The sequence below is a fragment of the Talpa europaea genome (genome assembly GCF_964194135.1).
Source record: "Talpa europaea genome assembly, chromosome: 4".
Taxonomy (NCBI): Eukaryota; Metazoa; Chordata; class Mammalia; order Eulipotyphla; family Talpidae; genus Talpa; species Talpa europaea.
This window is the reverse complement of record NC_140070.1, coordinates 104,197,244-104,216,531: the sequence shown is the minus strand read 5'-3', so window position 1 is coordinate 104,216,531 and position 19,288 is coordinate 104,197,244. Positions and strand designations below refer to the sequence as shown.

The following is a 19,288-nucleotide window of genomic DNA, read 5'->3' as shown; positions in this document are numbered from 1 at the left end:
CGCAGCGGTTGAGCGCTGGGGTGCGAAGCTGCCCGCGGCCTCTGCCGCGCCGGTTGGATCCCCGGCCGCTCCCCGGCCACCGGCGGAGGATCCCACATGGTGCGCAGACCTCTCCTGCCGCCCGCTGCTCCCCTCAGCAGTGTACTTCAGTCCTTCTGCCTGCTCTGCTCCCCACTCTGGCTCTGGTGAATTCTCTCACCCTCCCGCGCTTCTGACTGTACCCAGTGCATGTATAAACAAAACAAACAAACAAATAAAATAAATAAATAAAACATGCCTCTATTTAAAAAAAAAAAAAAAAAAGGCTATGCCTTACTTTGCTCAACAGATATACACATACTGGTGTATCATATATTTAAATGAATTGGAGAGAATGAATTCACTTAGGAAAAAGTCTACCTCCCCTCATTCTGTGATCAAGAGAGAGAGTACACTTAGGAAACAAGACCAGGAGGAAATCACTCCAATCAACAAACAGGTGTTCTTTCTGATTAATGAGACTGTAGTGGCTTTTCTAACCTTTACACTTTATCATAGTCTCCAAATGCTCAATAATAAGGCAGCATTACTTTTATAACAACAACAAAAAAAAAACACCCCACAGGGTGAAAAATAACATTCTAAACGAGTATACTAAAAATTGCTTTTAAAAACAAAACCTTGTTTACCACGTATTTAAATTAGATTATCGTTTAGTTTGTAGACAATAAGTTCATATTTAATGAATTAATGAATGAGGAAAACTCACTTTCTGCCTGATCTTCAATTATCCATCTTTTTCTATATCAATACCCCCAACCCAACATGACCATAAATTCTTCAGCATTTGCCCTTAGTATCTGCCATAATACTGGCACGTGGCGGATGCTCATGGAATACTGATTAGCTGATCCATCTGTATGTTTGATTTTTCCTGAAAGAGTACATCTTTCCTTTTCCAGTTTCAGCACGTATGAATATATGAATATTTACAAGCAAGTGATAATAAGGATGTCCTCTAATTAATCCAGGACCAATGAAACAGTTATATTTCAGTCAATACTGATTTCATAGGTCTTTGTGTTTAAGGTAGAAATTCTTGTATACAAAACCCAATTATTTTCCTTAACAGTGTTTCACTATAAAACTACCAAATAGCCCATACACCAATAAATAGCTTTTAAAAAAAATCAAATCAACAAGTACTAATCAAATATTGTCTGCAAGGCACAGAAGTGGGTGTTGAGAGGAATACATCCAAGTCCAAAACAAAATGTGTGTGCAGCTTAATTGGGGAGACTACACATGGCCATTTTCCAAGAGAGGACCTCCAAAAGGCCTTAGAGTTATCAATGTTCAGTAAGGTTTTGGTAAGAGGCTCGTGTCCAGATGAGCTGGTTCACACCCCATCCCCACACTGATGTTTCAGTCATGGCCCAAGAACTCGAGTCCCCTCCAAGACCTCCAGGGATGAGCAAGATGCAAGTCTGTGCAATGACCTATTTGGAACTCAATTGGACAACCCATTCTTTCATGCGATTCTTACTCATCATTCTCCAGAGAATAGATTTAGTCTGTCACCTCTCTTCTCAGACTCATGGCACCCCTCAGTTCTTCAGACGACTTGGTTCCCATTCATGGCAAAGACTGAGCTCTAGAATCTGATATGAATACCGCCTGGTTTTTTTCCATTACCACCAAGGAAGAAGTGTCCCTCCATTTCAGAATTTCATCCTTTTCTGACTTTTAAGAAACTGGTGTCTATTCTGGTACCTTCCCCTGCTCACCTCCCCCAACTTTCCACACACACGCATCACTTACTAAAACTTTCAATCTCTACCACTGTCTCCTCCCATGACATTTTCAAACATTCAGAGATTTTTCTACCTGAAAACATGATAAAAAAGAAACAAATTTCACTGGACCTAGCAATCTTTTTGAAAATTTTATAGAGGTATAATTTGCATGCATAAAATTACACCTACAAGTCTACAACTCACTGAAATTTCACAAACAATTCAGACCTATGATCAAGAAGCAGAGCACTACTGATACTCCTAAAATGTTCTATCAATTACTATACAATGTTTCTCCTTACATTTATTACCAACTGCTTGACCAGTGGTCTGTCTTCATTTTCTCCATCTCCTTATCTATTTCAGGCTAATAATTGCCTTCTACAATGAACCCTCTTCACATCCATCCAGGTGAGGTTGTGGATCATTCCTCTATATGCTCAACGCAGCGAATGCAATCCTCTTAAAGCACTTATTACATTACACTACAATTGTGTGTTTATGTGTCCAGCAACCCAACTATCAATAAATTGTTACCCTCCTTGTGGGAAAGATTATTTCTTATTTGTTTGTATACCCCAAGTCACTGGCACTTATAGATGCACAACTGAGATTTTGCATTTGAATGAATGAGTACAAGAATGCATGAAGAGATCCTTTCACTGTAATCTAGTACTCTACTGAGACTGATAAGTCTTTGTCCAGTTCTCATCAAATGTGATAATGATATTTAGTTGTCAAAACTTAATAGCTAGGATCATGAAGAATGACTAGAAAATTGTGCTGTTCCAATATTTAGTTAAACAGTCTCTTTATATCCAAGTGTCTGCGCCTGTTGCGTGCCAGTGCACTGGGGCACACAGAAGAGACTTAATATCTTGCACCTACCCTCCAAATTAAAGCTGTGATATTACTCTCAAAGGCCTCCATGGCTACACATCCAACATGAAGTTCTGCCAGTATTTTTCTCCAACTACTCCAGGAGTCTCTCCTCCCTCTTTCACAATATCCTTTCTAGGACATAAGAAGTCAGAAACAGGAATCCCCCAGGAGCCCCGGACTCCTCCCCACAGCCCCCTTTTGTCACATCCAATTAACCATCTGCTAGTCTCCTGGGTCTCCTTCTAGGCCCACCGTCCAGCTGCCAACTCAATACCGCGTTTCCCCACCCCCACCACCACTGATGCCCATTGTCCCTGGGCTGCAGGGTAAGAGCATAAAAGGTAAGGGTCGTAGTCACATTTCCAGTTCCTGCCTGCCACGTACTGGAATACCCATAACTGCAAGCTTAAAAATCCTATCCCTACCTATCTCTATACTGTCACAAAAGAAAGTTAAAAACAAAGGGGGAGAGGGTCATCCACCTTGCTTTCCAGCTTCTCTGACCAAGAGTCTCCTGGGGCCATATCAACACAGCCCACCATTTCACTGTTCCCTTCAGTTTGCACTACCCTTCCCAAGCATGGCACCACAAGCCCCTAAGTATCCAAGCCAGCTGAACCTCTCTCTTCTTGGGGTTGCTGATCAGGCACATTGCCAGCTCAGCCAAGGTGCTCTCCAGCCCACGACTTTATTACATCTGCCTTTCCTCAGTCTCCAAGAAAGAAACACCTTCCTTTAGCCCAAGGTTCACTCCTCAATGAGCCCAGAGATCTGCTTCTCTAGGTTTGTCCAGGACATTCCTATTAATTGCTCCTCTCTTTCCCAAATATTAATTCACTTCCTCGTGTCTGCACGCTCGCTCGTTGCCAACCCTATGTATTTACATATATTCCCTACCTAAAAAAAGACTCCCCTCAACTCTGCTACCCATCTCCAACTACTTTCCTATTTTTAACCTTCCCTTCTGAGGCAAACCTTTCCAAAGAGTCATCAATATGCACTCCCACCACTTCCTCCCCATCCACTCATCCCCCCCACTCCCATTGCAATATGAATTTCATCTCCCATGCACAAATGAAACTATTATTTCAAAGATCACCAATAATCTCCAATTTCTAGAAACAAGGGGGTTGCTCAAGTCCATGCCCCTCTACCTCTCTGCAGTTTCAGACCCTGTGGATGACCTGTTTTCCCCCAAGCAATGCTCTCTCCTGGTTCTCCTCCAGCCCTTCAATTGAGTCTGCAACTCTGTTCTTGGCCCTCTGCCCTTAGTCTGTATATGCTTTTCATTTATTATCTCATCTATTCTGATAGCTCCAGCCACAACTTCTTACAGATATGTCCTGAATCTATATTTCCAGCTCTGGCCTCCCTCCAAAGCACCAGACTCCTTCCTTGTCCGCCTACAGAATCAACACCTCCCTTAGCTATTTCACTGACACCTGAAATGCAACATGTCCCAAAGCAAATTCCTAAATCCTCCTTTTCCTCCTGCCTTCCCACAGCAGCTCGTCCTCTTCCTGACTTTGACTTTCATTTAAGGTAGCTCCATCCTCCCAGTTACCCAGGCTCTAAACTTTGAAGTAATCCTTGATTTCCGTTTCATGCTCAACACCTCTACATTCAAGTTGCCAAGGCTTATAGACTTGGCCTCCATAACATACCTCATTTCCATTCCCTCCTCTCCATTTCCATTGTGGCATCTCAAGTTCAGACCCTCCTAATACCAGAGGGGTCTCCTAATTTAGTCCTGACCAGTAGTCCCTCCCCTATTCTAATCAGCCCTCCCCAAGCTGCCAGATTTATCTTCCTGATCCTGTCACCACCCCATTCAGAAACTCTGAGTGGCCTCTAATAGCAAACTGCAGAAAGAGATAAAACTGCTTGGCCTGCCTCTCTCAAAGCCTTTATGATGTAGGAGCACAGTAAATGTTTGATAAGTGGAGCAGTCAATCAACTGCGCTCCACCCTGTTCTGAATTTTTTCTTCCATTGATCTTCCATTTGCATCCTCTGAGACATATAAACTGGACCACTTACTGCCACAAATATGCTATGGAATGTCACATTTCCTAATGCCCCTCTGACCTGGGAACACAACATTCAGATCCCACCCATCCTTCAAGTCTCAGTTTGAGAAGTAATTCCTTAAGAGCACAATTCAGTTGCCACTTTTCACTATTTGTTTATTCCTTGTGTCCACATTTTCTAGTTAATTTCCAGCTCCCTTCTAATAATGCCATGAGACAGAAGAGGAGGAGACACAGCTAATTCTCCAAGAATTTCTTCTTATCTTCCCTAAATTAATTCCTCTGTCCTCCCTTCTGATTCTTTCTGCTCCCTCACTCCTCAGCAGACACAATTTCAAGCAGCTCTATTGATCCAACAGCTCTATGGCTGTCAATCACTTCCTAGTTATTTTTGCTGCCAGTCATTCACACAAAAGAGTGGCAGGAGGAGCCTGAACTGCATGTAGACAGAGAAAGAGCAGGAAGGGACTGATTCACTGCACCCACCTGAGGCTCAGCAGAAGCAAGAACTCCATTCTCACTAGGCTCCTCCAGATGGTGTCGGGCCATGTGCCAGGGCATGAAGAGCCGGGGTTTGGCATTTTATACTTTTGTGGAGGAGAGAAGAGGAATATTCTGACCTATTATAAGGAGGATGCCCTATCCAGTTCCCTTGGGAAACCAAATTGAGGACTACTCTCCTCCTGGATGAGAAAGGTCCCACAGAGGTCAGATTAAATAAGATAATACTCGTCAGAAGAGTCACTTAGAGTAATAGAATGTTCGATTAGGAAGAAACTATCTACATATATTTGGATGGAATTATACAACTTATAAAGATCTTTCACACACAGTATCTTATTTGAGTCTCTCAACAGCTCTTTAAGGGGAGTGGGAGAGGGAGATTATTATCTTCATCTCACACAGACCTTAAAGTCATTTGCCCAAGTCATTCAGACAAATAGAGAGCAAAGAAGAGTGTTTACCTCTTGTTTTCTTGTCTGACCATCTCAGTGTTCTTCACCGGTTTTTTCCTCCTCTTCCAACCCCTTAAATCTGAGTGTTCCTTGAGGGGGTATATTTATATCCATTTCCCTGCTCTGTATTCTTTTCTGAAATGATTTTATACACTCCTATTGCACAGTAGGCACTCAATAAATATTTGTCAGAGCTGAGGTTCAAATCTTAGCCTTCTGATTCCACACGCAGGTTCCTTACTCTCCATCATATTAACTTTCTGGCACCCTCTCCTACCTTATGTCCAGCAGCCCTTCCAAAGATCTCCTCAATCTCTTTGCCATTGTATTCACTTATTAATTCAAATTGCAGGAACAATAGGGATAGCTAGGCATTCTTGTGTTCCTACTGAGTGTCAGAACCTATAGGATACTTTTTGCACATTTTTTTCCCTATTTAATCTTCCCAACCTGTAAAACAAGCATCATTAGTTCCATTTTGCAGAAGACTGAGGATGAGAGAGATTAAAGAATTTACCCAAGATTCTACCCCTATTATTCTACCCCTATAATCAGTACTGAGTTTCCCTGATCCAAAGTCCCTGATACGCTGGTTATATTAGGATTTTGCAACGTCAGCACTATTGACATTGGGGCTGGATATGTCTTTTTTTGTCTTGTGTATTAAGAGCTGTTAATACATTCTAGGCTTTGGGGCCTCCCTGGTGATGCAGGGGTAAAAGTCTCAGCGCTATCAAGCTATGGCCAGCCACTGTGGCATGAGTTTGATAGCCCAGCAAGGCAGCTGACCCACATGGTGCAGCAGACCTCCCCTGTCTGGCCTGATGCTCCAGTATATTTCAGTGGATCTCCCTGTTCTGCTCCCCACTCTGTTTCTGGTGAGTCCTCTTGCCTCCTGCACCTCTGGCTTGCATCCCAGTTCTTGTATGCATAAATAAAAAATAAATCTTAAAAAAAATACATTCTAGGCTTCTACCTACTAGATGCAAATGACAACCTCCCTCCCTGAGTTGTCATAAACATAAAACTGTCTCCAGACATTGCCAAAAGTTCCCTAGAGGACCTCAGATGAGAACCACTGGGCTATATCATACTGCCTACCTACATAAGCAAACTACCAATTTCCAGAACCCAAAAAAAACCTTTGAAAAGTAAAAATATTCATTTTTTAACTTCTCAAAGGATCCCTAATTCACCTATCTTAGTGTTTTGCTGATATTTATAGTCAGAAAGAGGTTTCTTGGGCCTCCCTGGTGGCGCAGCGGTTGAGCGCTGGGTTGCGAAGCTGCCCGCGGCCTCTGTGGTGCCGGTTCGATCCCCAGCTGCTCCCCAGCCACCAGAGGAGGGTCCCACATGGCGCGCAGACCTCTCCTGCCGCCCGCTGCTCCCCTTAGCAGTGTACTTAGGTCCTTCTGCCTGCTCTGCTCCCCGCTCTGGCTCTGGTGGATTCTCTCACCCTCCCGTGCTTCTGACTGTACCCAGTGCATGTATAAACAAAAACAAAGAAACAAACAAACAAATAAATAAAACATGCCTCTATAAAAAAAAAACAAAAAAAAAAAAAAAAAAGAAAGAGGTTTCTTACTTCTCACCTAATTTCTTTCTGTGGTTTCAGTTTATTCCAACACCTCTTTAATCCCTCAAATTATCAAATATAATGGGACATTATAGTTATTGACAATTTGTCACACCAAGATAAAGCAAATCGTTTCAAATTTTATAGACATGTTTCGGGATGCCACTGATAAGGTCTGAAATGCATTAATGTAGAAACACCCTACACAAATATTAGAAATACTAACCACACAGCCTTTCCAGAACAACAAAGTCTTCTCAATACCAATCTCCACCCAAGAAGTTTCTGGAAAATGGTGTGACCAAAATTCCAATTCAAGAAAGAACAATGAACATCAAATTATTTTCTGAAGTATCAAACACAATATCAAAAGGAAATAATTTTTCTTTGCTGCAAAAGAGAATGCAAGAGGTAAGAGACTTCTTGCCCTCTGGCTACCTGGCAATGCACAGATAGGGTAGTGATATTTATTTAAAGAATTACACATAAACAGGGTATTATTGCAAAAATCTCCCTTCTCAATGATCTGGACATGATGGTGTCCAGTCCCTTTGTCTAGGTGGAAAGGGGTTATTACCTGAGGGAAAAGTTTAAAAGAAACCAATATATCAATATACCACCACCTAGACTCAGCAACTACTTTATTTTGCCATGCTTGCTTTATTTCTACTGGGGGGACATGATTTTTCTGTTTTTGGTTTTGATGAATCATACGCCTTTTAAAAGATCTTTTTTCCTTATCTCCAAGCACCTTATCTTATCTCAAACAACTCAACAGGGAAAAGAAGACCTACATGTATGAAAGGGCTAAATACAATACAATAGCACTGGTGAAGATTTTAAAAATGAGTTTAGAGAAGTATGTTAGGAATTCAGAGGAGATTGTCTTATGAACTGTGAAGAAGATGGGGCTCAAATCCTGCAGAATGAGTTAAATTTTGGAGAATGGGGGTGCAGAAGTGGATGATTCAAAGAGAACATGAGTCAAGATGCCCTTGGACAGTGAGAAGAGCAAACTCACCAGAACTGAGCTGTGAAGTATGGACATAACCCTAAAGGCACTAGGGAGCCACTGCAGCTCATAAGCCAGACAGTGATGTAATGAACATAGTGCAGTCTACTTTAGGAAGTACATTCTGCCCACAGGTGCCAATTTGAAGTGGAGATAAGAGAACAGATTCCAAAGGACAAGAAGGAAAGGCACTAGAGGAGTCCATGGGCAGCATAATGGGTCCTAGCCTATGCCAGAGGCCCTGCAGAAGAACAGGGACTGTGAAAGCTAATTCAATAGGGCTTATTAGAGCAGAGCGATTCCGCACAGACAACCAAGGTTTTAAATATCATGACTGGGGGAGGGAAGATGCCACTTAAAGAATTAAGGAAGACAAGAGGAGGAGGTAGTTTGGGAAGTTGGAAAGACATACCAAGTTAAGTTCAAAGCTGGCCAAAGTCCAAGTAACAGCAAACACTCCAGTTAAAAATGTCTGGACTTTGCAGAACCAACGCTCAATAGGAAGACAGAAGGAGAAGATATTTCCACAGTAATCTCTTTTATTCTCTTAGTTTATTTTTCCCTTTGAATCTTAAAAAAAAACTGGTTCCTCCTCTGTTCACTAAAGATAAGTTCTTACTTTTGTTAGGGAACCTACTCTTGTCTACCTCTCCAGGTATCTAACTCAACAATCCAGCTAGCATTTTCAGTTTTTCCTGCCCACTGATCTCTCCCTTCCATCTCCAAATGTGTTCTGACTCTGTCAAAAAAAAACCCCAAAACTCCTTTTCTTGATACTAGCATCCTTCCTGACTAACACCCAACCCTTTCCTTCCACTGATAAGCTTTTTTTTTAAGATTTATTTATTTATGCATACAAGAGCTGGCCAGAGGTGCATGCATGAGAGGATTCACCAGAGACAGAATGAGAAGCAAAACAGGCAGATTGACTGAAATACACTGCTGAGGGGAGCAGCAAGCAAGATAGCAGAGGTCTGCTATGCCATGTGGGTTAACACCCTGGCCAGGGATTGAACTTGTGCTGCAGTGGCTGCCCACAGCTTCATAGTGCTGAGACTTAACCCTTTGTGCCACCAGGGAGGCCCTCACTGATAAACTTTGCAAGTAACTACTTTGCACCCACCATCCCAAATCCCTACTCTAAATGCCTTTCCTATTATTGTGCTCCCAGGGCTCACTGTGGCCTTCTTTTTAACACATCCAGTGACACTTAACCAACACTCTGCCTGCTCAGCCATCTGAAGCCTGCTGTCACCTCAGAATACATACTGACTCCCTGTGGTCTCCAGGATCAAGTCTCTTTTGCGTTCCTAGAGAATGGTTTCTCCCCAAAACTCTACCTTTAACCCCCTATTACTTCCATCTCCTCCCTCTAAAAGCCCATGAATTTACAAGGTCATCTAGTCTTGACACAGAAAGCCTCTAAGTCCACATCACCAGGCCTAACCTCTACCTATGCTTCTGTCTTTGTTAGGGGGAAAAGGATGTCCCAAAGCTAATTCCATACAGGCTTTGTGGACTCCACCCCCACCCCAGACCAAAGCCAAAAGACATTGGGAGAGACAAATCCCATCACCACCAAAGGGAAGGTGGCTGGGACCTGACGGTGGGATTAAGCAGCCAGGTTGGGTATAAAACCAGACACGTGGGCTTTGGGGGATTCCCTTTTTTGTCTCTCTGCCAGCTCGCAGCGCTAGGCCAGCTCTCGGAGCGCCTTTGGGTTTCCAGGTCGGCGGATCGGGTAGGACGCATTAAAGACTTTATTTCCCTATTTTCTCCCTGAGTTGTACATTTTCCTTATTTCCTTTTCCCTTGTAAATAAACCTTTTATTAACCTTTTGTGTGTGCCTGTAGCGGAGTATTAATAAGTCCCTTTTAAGCACGCGGGTGAGGACCCACAGCTAGGCAACCCGTTTTATATCAGGGCTGCTCCATAACACCTTGAGTCCCACATTTCTCACAAAACAACTCCACCTGATGTCCTTCAATCACCTCCAATTCTCTACATCCAAAGCTAAACGTCATTATCTGCAAAACCATGTCCTGTCAACCAGACCACGGCAATCTGGACACTGTCAGTCCTCTAGGTTTTCAACCCAACTACTTCATTTTCTTTGTAGACTTAATTTTCTTTCCCTCCTACAGCTAGTTTTTTTTTTTTTCAACATATCCCCACTTTCCTGAATCTGAAAATGTCTCTCAGAGTTGTCCCTGACTCCCCATCCTTTTTTGACACCAACCCTGACAAAGACCCTTCAGTTCTGAATCACCTTTTTCATCTCCTTGGATTCTTTCTCTCCCTTCCTCACTTCATCAACCATATTAACCTTTCTAAGTGTCATTTTCTTCAGAATGTGCCCTACTCAAGTACCTAAAATGACTTCCAACTGACCCTGAATCAAATCTGAACCCCTCTCTTGGACTTACAAGACTCCCCCTATCTGGCCCTGCATTAATTACCCACACCTGTTACTGCATTCCTCCCAGCCACAGATTCTCAATGTCAGCACCCCAACCTCCCATGTGCCTTTGCCCATGCTGTTTCCAACCCCCCTTCAAGGAGTACCCTCAGTTGCACCTCCTCTGTGGTTCTGTCAACTGCTTAACTTCTAGCACCACAATGTTTACAAATTAAATAATCTCTAATTAGCAGTAATTGTCAATTTCCTTTTAAAACTTCTTTGCCGGCAGAGACCACTTCAATATTTCTTTTGTATTCCACAGCACCCTGGACAGCAGAAGGATGTTAGCAGGAGTTGAAAAGAACTTGTTGGTTTTCTACTTCCATTACTTTATATTCCCAGTTTTGAGTTCCCATATTGCCAAACTTCTGCCCCACCACCATGATCAATGAAACTACTGTGATAAACTTTCACATAGTTAAAACAGAAAATTCCCAGGAAGACACTGTGAAACCCCCCAATATATAAATAATAATAATGGGCTGGTATGTGTGTGTATGTCCATGTACATGCAGGGAACTGAGATTTAGGGAATGTAGCTTAATCAGTTGGTCAAGAGATCTGAAATGCCAATGTAATCAGAAGAGGACAAGTTTAAGAGTCCAAACTGACATCCAGCCTGCCAGGTGTAGTGCTATGTTTCACAGAGATGAGGAGTCAGAAGGGAGGAGGTTTAGAAATATGGCCTTTTCCAGACTTGATAATCTTCAGTAAGAACTTGGTTAGAACTGGGAGGGATAATATCAGGAATCAGAGCACAGAGCACTGCACAGGGAGGATGGGAATCCTAGACCCAGCAGTAGGGAGCAGGACACTCTTGCAACTTGTTACAGGTCATCAGTCACTTCCAGTTTGTGCATTAAGGATTTCACCTTTCTGATACCATGTGCACATCAGATTTAAGCTCCCAAGAGTCCTCAAAACTGCCCACAGAGAAAGGAAAATATCCTCAACTACAGGAGACAGACTCCAGTCTGCTATTTACTCTGTGATTTGAGCCAGGGCTAGACAATGTAAGCCACACGTTGTGTTTTGAAAGGCCCTGGGAAATGTAACACATTGGACCATTATAGGCCATTAACACCATTAACACTGTGTGAATTCATTTGTCAGAAATTAGCAAGCCTCCAGAAACTGAGCTCTGCTCCAAGGGCCTGGGACAGGCATGGCATTTGAATAGTAGGAAAGGGGAAGTAGGACTGTTTGCCAAAAGATGAAAGTGGCATCCAGAAAGGGAAGGTGGGAAGCCTCCCACAGTTAAGAGTTTTCCCTAGAACTAAGAAACAGCAGAAGTTAGCCACAGACTGGAGGCAAAGGGCAGAGGAGAGCTAGGGGAGACCTCCTGGTGTTTCCTTTATCAGATCCCTGAATCTTTCTCCTAGATGCCAAGTTATAAACTCAAGGCAACACCTATTTAGAATCCATGCTTTGGGGTCTTACACTCTGTGTGTCTGTGGGGTGTGTGTGTGTGTGTGTGTGTGTGTGTGTGTAAGAGAAAGAGATAGAGACACAGGATGTGTGTACAGAATTCACATCTGGGGAAAAGAAAGGGAGGGAGCAAGGCTGAGCCTTGGGTAGCAGGAGAGGATACCAGGGGCTCCCTTTGCTTTCTCCAGGCCCTGGCATCAATTCCTGCCCTCCAGTTCTTTCCTCTTCAGACCAACAAGAGAATGAACATATGGGCCAATCAAGTCTTGATTTCTGAAGCCACAAGTCTCTCCTACAAAGCACCCCACCCCCTTCCACAGAGATGACCTCCAGGGCAAGGCAATGAGGTTAGGAAACAGATGGATGCAGAGAGCCTTCAGAGTTAACCTGATCGCTGACCCCACCAGTTCATGTCCTCTAATCCAACTTACCAAATGAGAGGGCACATGTGCAGGATTCCCCTAACTTACTCGACTCCTTGGGACAAAGATTCCAAACAAAATGGTTCCAGACACAGGAGATGGAACGCTCTACCTATGAAGCTGGTGGAAGCTACAGGTAAAGGGGAGATGGAGAATCTTTGGCCATCAGAGAAGCAGGGCCACAGGTGGTGGAAGGGGGGCGTCTGTTCTGGGGAAGAGACATCCTAGCCAGGGAAGAGGGGGACCTAGGGACCTGGCGATGTTTTAGCAGGGGTTGCAAACAGTTGGAAAGACCCGATCTCAGGGCTCGACCTACCATAGAAAAGCAAAGATTCAGTGGGTGTGTATGAGGGGGACGCTAACTAACACTTCCAGGAATGAGTGATTCTTAAGGAAAGCTCACAGTTCCCAGAACTGCAGAACAGGAGCACAAGGAGAAGGTCCGCGGCACCCAACGCCCTCGGAGCCGAGTCCGCCCCCTAAGTCTCGGCGCTCGCTGGCTCCCTGCACACACTAAGCGTGACCGGCCTCCGTCCGCCCCGCTGCCGACTGTCAGTCTTCAGCCTGCGTGACTCCCGGTCCCCACTACCCTTCTTAGCACCCCGGGGCCCCCGGCTAGAGAGGGGGTGCCCGCCTAGGGCGGCCGGAGCCCGGCTGACAGGCGCTGGGGTGGGGGGTGGAGGTTGGAGGGAGTCGAGGGAGGGGCCGGGGACGCCGGTAGCCAGAGCCGCGCGCTGCAAAGTGATCCAACATCGCCCCATCCCCGCGCTCCCGGAGAAGGCGGCCCGGTGGGACCGCCTCCCGCCTCCCCAGCCCAGACTCCCGCAACTCGGGGGAACACCGAGGGGCGCCAGGCTCCCAGCCCCCACCCCTCCCCAAAGCGCAACCAGCATTGCCATAACAACAAGAATCGCGGCAACTCCAGCCCCGACGACCGGGGAGACTGTCCCCCAACAAGCACACCCCAGCAACAGCCTCCTTCCCCAAACTTGTCCGAGTCGCCGCGTCCTGGGCAGCGGCCCTGCCCGGTCTCCCCGCGCCCTGCCCAGCTTACCTGTCCGGAAAAAGGCGTCCACGTCCGAGTCGGCAGCTCCTCCTTCCTCCGCTGCCCCCTCCGGGGGGTTCATGACTGGGGGAGGGCGTGCGCGGGGGCCGGCCAAGCCCGGGGCCGAGGGCTGCTGGCGCCCGGTGGGCGGAGGGCGCGGGGCGCGGGGCGCAGCGTCGGCGGCCGCAGACCCGGCGGACTCGGGGCTTCGAGGGCGGGCGGCTGGAGCAGAGGACGCCCAGCCTCCCTCAGGCGGAGGCGCGCGGCGGGCTGGGGGCGTCCACCGCCGGCTCCCCCATGGCACCCCTTCCCGGGGGGCGCTGGCCGCCTGCTGTCTGGCCGGGGCCGGGGACCGGGGTCCGGGCTGCCTGGGCGCCCCGTCTCCCCCAGCAGCGGCAGCTGGCTCTTCTCCGCGCCCGTCTGCCTGTCTCTATTGTTCAGCCCTGCTCGGCTCTCCTCTTTATTTTTCCTCCTCCCTCCCACCCTCCCTGTCTCTCTACCTCCTCCCTCCCTCGCTCTCGCTCGCTCGCTCGCTGCCTCCCCCCGCGCGCGCTCTCTGGCTCCCCCTCTGGCTCCAGCCGCCGCCGCCTCCCGGCTCCTCCCCCGGCTCCCGCTCCGCGGTCCCGGCCAACAATGACCCGGGCAGAGCCGAGCGGGGCCGGCGCTCCCGCCCGGGCCGCCGGGGGCTCGCCGCGGGCTCCCGGGGGCTCGGCCGCCGCCCGCCCGCCGCCACGGCCCCGCGCCGGCCTCCCCGCGCGCGCACGGCGGCCGCGGGCTGTGGTGGGCGGCCGCGCTAGGCCGGCTTCCTGAGCCCCGCAGGAAAAGCCCGGCGGAGGAGGGGGCGGGGCCGCCGGGCGAGTCCGGGGCTGCGGGGCGCACGCCCTTCGGGGCGCGGGGGCTGCGCCGCCCCGCAGCGCGAGCCCGGCCTCCGGCACCCAGGCTCCCGGCGCGCCGGCGCCCGCTCCACCCCGCCCTGCTCCCAGGTGCGGGAGGCGCCCGCAGCTGCCCGCCGCCTCCTCTGCGGACCCGTCCCCGGGCTGCGCTGACCCGTCCCTAGAGACCGGACTTTTCCCTCCTCCTTCCCGGCAAGCTCGCTCCGGTCTTCCTCCCCTCCGGAGCCTCTCGCGTTCTCCTCACCATCGCCCCACGGATCCGCTCTTTTTTAGCTTTTCTCTTCTTTTCCCCCCTCAGCGCCCCTTTACACATCGCTGCCTAGCTCTGTGCTCTTTGTCCATTTCGTTTCTCCTCAGATGTCTCCCTGCCCATCTCTGCCGCCCTCAGTCACTCCTCGCTCTCATTTGTCTCTGTCCTGCCTCCGTACTTGGCCGGTACCTCAGCGCTCCTCTTGGACAGCTGTCAAAACTCCCTAATCCCCGGGGCCTTCTCTGTTTTGTTCTTCTCCCTCGTGTGAATGGAGAGATGCAGTTGGCCTGGAGAAAGGAGGTGTTACAGCAAGCTGAATTTCAATTAAAGTGGGGAGAGGGGTTGGGGGGAAATGGGGATAAGGCAAAAAAGAAAGCAGATGCTGTATGGGGTAATTAATGCAGTGATTGTATTGTGCCAATTGGTTTTTAAGCAATAATTAAACAATAATTAGCCAGTATTCTGTTTATAGTTCTAGTGACTGTACAGCCTACCAAACAGAGGCTCTCTAGACCTGAGTACTTAATGTGGTGTGTTGGAAGGTGTTGCTGCTGTCTCATCCAGACAGAAGAAGCTGCTGTGGCCAGACCTACTGTGTGAAAACACCCCTAAAGAGAAAACCAGGTCCTAGTCTACAGTTGATGGCCTGCTATCCACCAGTTAGAAGCTTCTGGGTCAATTTGTCTGTGGCAATCTACGTGGTTCCACCTGTCAGATCAAAATTCCCACATCTACCAACTGAGTAATTCTAACAGCAAATAGAATAAGTTAAATAAATGTCTAGTAAACCTTTTCCGGTTCCCTGTACTCATCACTTTTATTTACAGAATGTCTTTAATATTACAGATGTTTTCTGTCATCCATTAAAAAAATAAATGCAATTGCTTTTCTCCAATCTTGGGTACATCCATCAGACCCCACTTTTTAAAAAGTATAAATAATGACACTGAGATCACAAGTTTACTGCAATAACATCTAAGTCATCTGGTCCTGAAATCTTGAAACTGCCTTAAAGTTACCAGATGTCCCCTTACCGACCACCAGCTTTGACAATGAAAATACTCTTTATTGGTCTTTCCTAAATTTGACATTTCCCTTAACCCTACACCTAAACCTTGGCCTGGCCACACTTGCACAGGATGGCAGAGATGCTATTGCCACCACTGTGCAAATAGAGAACCAGAGGGTTGGCGTGAGCATTAATTCACCCCAAATTCAGAAGAATTAGATGTTTAGTGAATGGTTCATATCAAATTTTCCGTAAGTATGGACCATACTGGTGGGAAACTTTATATAACAACAGGTTTTTAAGAGTAAAAATTTGGCAATTTCCATTAAAATTTTAAATGGTCATAGCTATATTAATATCAGACAAAGATTTTTTTTAATTACCAGAGATAAAGATGGGTATTTCAATTCATAATAACCTTAAAAGGTTTGCATTCGATAAAAGAGTTTCCATATACATGAGGCAAACTGATGGCACTGTAAGGAGAAATAGATAAATTCATAATTGTAGTCAAAGAGTTTAATATCTGTCTCACTCAGTAGATACAAGATAGTATAAGAAGACAGATCACGAGTAAGGATTTGGAAAATTTAAGCAATGTTACGAACCAATTTAACTAACATTTATAAAATATACCACTCAATAACTGCAGATATACACTGCACAGGAAACATCTATCAAGAGGAACTATATGCTAAGGCATAAAACAACTCAATAAATTTGAAAGGATTAACATTACAAAAATAGGTATGCAAATTATACCTCAGTTAAAAAATATCATACAGAGGGGCGGAGCAACATGGCGGCGAGGAGACGCTGCGAGTAAGATCTCCCATTAAAAAAAGTTAATAGGGAGGAAAAGCGGCAGGTCCCAGTGAGAACTGGGACACGGAAGATAAACGGACGACTCCAGCAAACTGCCCGAAGAAGAAAGTTGCCATAAAAGAGGACGAGAAGGGAGGGAAGCGCAGAACCCTGCTCCCCTCCCCCGCCCACAGAGGCGGCACTCTCCGACCGGCAGAGACGAGGGAAACAACAAACCAAAACGCCCAACAAGAAAAACGGATGCAGCAAGCGGGACTGTGAGTGGAAAGGAACTATTTCAGCCACCACACCCCGTGAACGGGAGCTGAGGCGAACCCTGCAGGATCCACCGCGGAGGTGAGCTCCACGCGCCATTAAAGAGAGCCCCGCCCCCCAGGAGGAGACCAGCACCAGCACACAGCCCCAGCCGCCCGGTAAGCTTGCGCGAAAGCGGCGCTCGGATTGCAGCTGCCCAGATCCCCGCGCCTGCGACCTAGGCTTGCGGGGAGACTGCGGAGGCCCTCCCTGAGTGAGCAGGAACAAGGCGCCCAGGCAGGGGAGCGGGATTCAAAAGGCGCCATTCCCGCGCCACTGATCTGGGCTACAGCCCGCGTCCTGGAACTGAGGGCTTTGGAACTGAGACCCGGGGCACGAAATTAGGGGCGTGGGTTCCCCACGACGGTGGGGCACAAGGCAGACACAGCACCCCAAAGCTGTTGAGGTGTACCCTACCATCCCCGCTCTGCTCCCTGTCCCACGGGGTGGAAAATCAGCTCCCCAAGGGCTCTAGGAGAGATCTCTGGTGCCACCTAGCGACTTGACCCCAGCACAGGCTACTGAAGGAGCTAGTGGCCAGCTGGGGAGTTAGCCCACACCGGGCCCCTTCTGAACAAGTAGTCTGAGCCCACAGGGAGAGCGAGCACCCACAGCCGGGGCAGACCAGGTGCGCAGAAGAGTGTGCCTGAGACCAGAAGCGCAGGGAGTGTGTCCCACATCACCATTTTAGAACAGGGACATTTCTTCAGTAAAGACTACCTGCAGAAGGCTTCCTCAGGAGCCAGAGGTGAGCGGGGGAAGTTCGCCCACGCCAGACCCCCTCTGGCCTGCAGTCCAAGCCCAGAGGGGAGCAGGAACCCACCGCCGGGGCAGACCAGGCGCACAGGGGAGTGTGTCCCCACATCGGCATTTTAGAACAGGGACCTTTCTCCAGTAAAGGCTGCTTGAAACTGACAGATGACTCCTGGAAGAACCAGAGGGGAACAGAGAAGCCCACCCAAGATGCCGGCAAGTCCCAACAACACAGTGTCCCAACGCATACGGCAAATTAGAAAACAGACAGTAGGGAGGAGAAGAACCACACGCAACCTAGCAACTCTCCAGAGAAAAAGCACACCACAAAAAGAAAGCCAGCCCCCAGATTGCAACGACAATAACTTGGAAGAATTTCTGAGCCTTCCAGAAAGAAAATTTAAAATTGCCGTGATTAAAAAACTGACAGAAGTCATAAAGGAAAACAATGATAAGGGAAAAATAATCAACGATCAGAAGAATGCAATTGAGTCCCTAGAGAGGGAAAACAATGGTCAGAAGAAAGAAATTGAGTCCCTAAAGAGGAAAGTAAAAGAAATGCAGGAGATCAAAGAATTAATGGAAGAACTAAAGAATTCTGGGAAAAGCAATGAAAGCAGAATAGATGAAATGGAAGAACGAATAAGTAATCTTGAAGACACAGAAATAAAAAGAACCAAAACAGAAAAGGAAAGAGAAGTACGAAGGAAAAAGAACGAAGAAAGACTTCGGGAACTATCTGACTCCATGAGGAAAGGAAATATAAGAGTTATAGGAATACCAGAAGGAGAGGAGAGAAATGTAGGAACAGAGAAAATATTCAAAGAGATAATTGAAGAGAACTTCCCAAATGTGAAGAAGGAGCTGAAAATTGATATACAAGAAGCAAGAAGAACACCAAACTTCCACGACGAAAGGAAAAATACAGCAAGACACATAATAGTAAAGCTCCCAAGAATCCAGGACAAGGAAAAAATAATGAAGCTGGCAAGAGGGAAGAAACAGATAACATTCAAAGGAAAACCAATCAGGCTGACATCAGACTTCTCCGAAGAAACACTACGGGCAAGGAGAGAGTGGAGGGACATAGTCAACAGACTCCAAGAAAACAGATGCCAACCAAGAATACTCTATCCCGCAAAGCTCTCCTTCCTCTTTGAAGAAAGAATATGGACCTTCCCAGACAAACAAAAACTCCGGAATTTCATTGCAACTAAACGCCCACTCCAAAAAATATTACAAGGAGTCCTAAAGCCAGAACCTCAGAGCGACGAATAACAATGAAAGAAGGCCAAAAAAAAAAAAAAAGTTATTAAAAGAATAAATAAATAAAATCAAAGGAAAGACAAACACAATGGCAAATACAGATGTTAACATATCAATATTAACTCTAAATGTAAATGGACTAAACTCTTCAATAAAAAGACACAGAGTTGCAGCCTGGATTAAGAAACAAAACCCAACCTTTTGCTGTCTCCAGGAAACACATTTAGCAACAAAAGATAAAAATAGGCTCAAAGTTAAAGGATGGAAAACAATCCTACAAGCAAATGGACCAAAAAAGAAAGCAGGAACAGCTATACTTATATCAGATAAAACAGATTTCAAACTCAAAAAGATAAAAAGAGACCCCAATGGTCACTACATTATGATCAAGGGGACAATACTTCAAGAAGA

The 19,288-nt window shown here is 46.6% G+C and overlaps 1 protein-coding gene across 3 annotated transcripts in view; it reads right to left on the bottom strand.

The window, feature by feature from the left end:
- The window catches only part of KALRN (kalirin RhoGEF kinase), a gene marked incomplete at both ends in the record, with an annotated part of 649,897 nt that extends 636,228 nt beyond the window's left edge, over positions 1–13,669 (bottom strand). For all 3 annotated transcript variants that reach the window (XM_084231955.1, XM_084231959.1, XM_084231961.1), the window contains one exon: positions 13,597–13,669. In XM_084231955.1, the coding sequence (XP_084088081.1) occupies positions 13,597–13,669 (73 nt within the window). The remainder of the gene's footprint in view (positions 1–13,596) is intronic.
- Between the last annotated feature and the right edge of the window lie 5,619 nt (positions 13,670–19,288).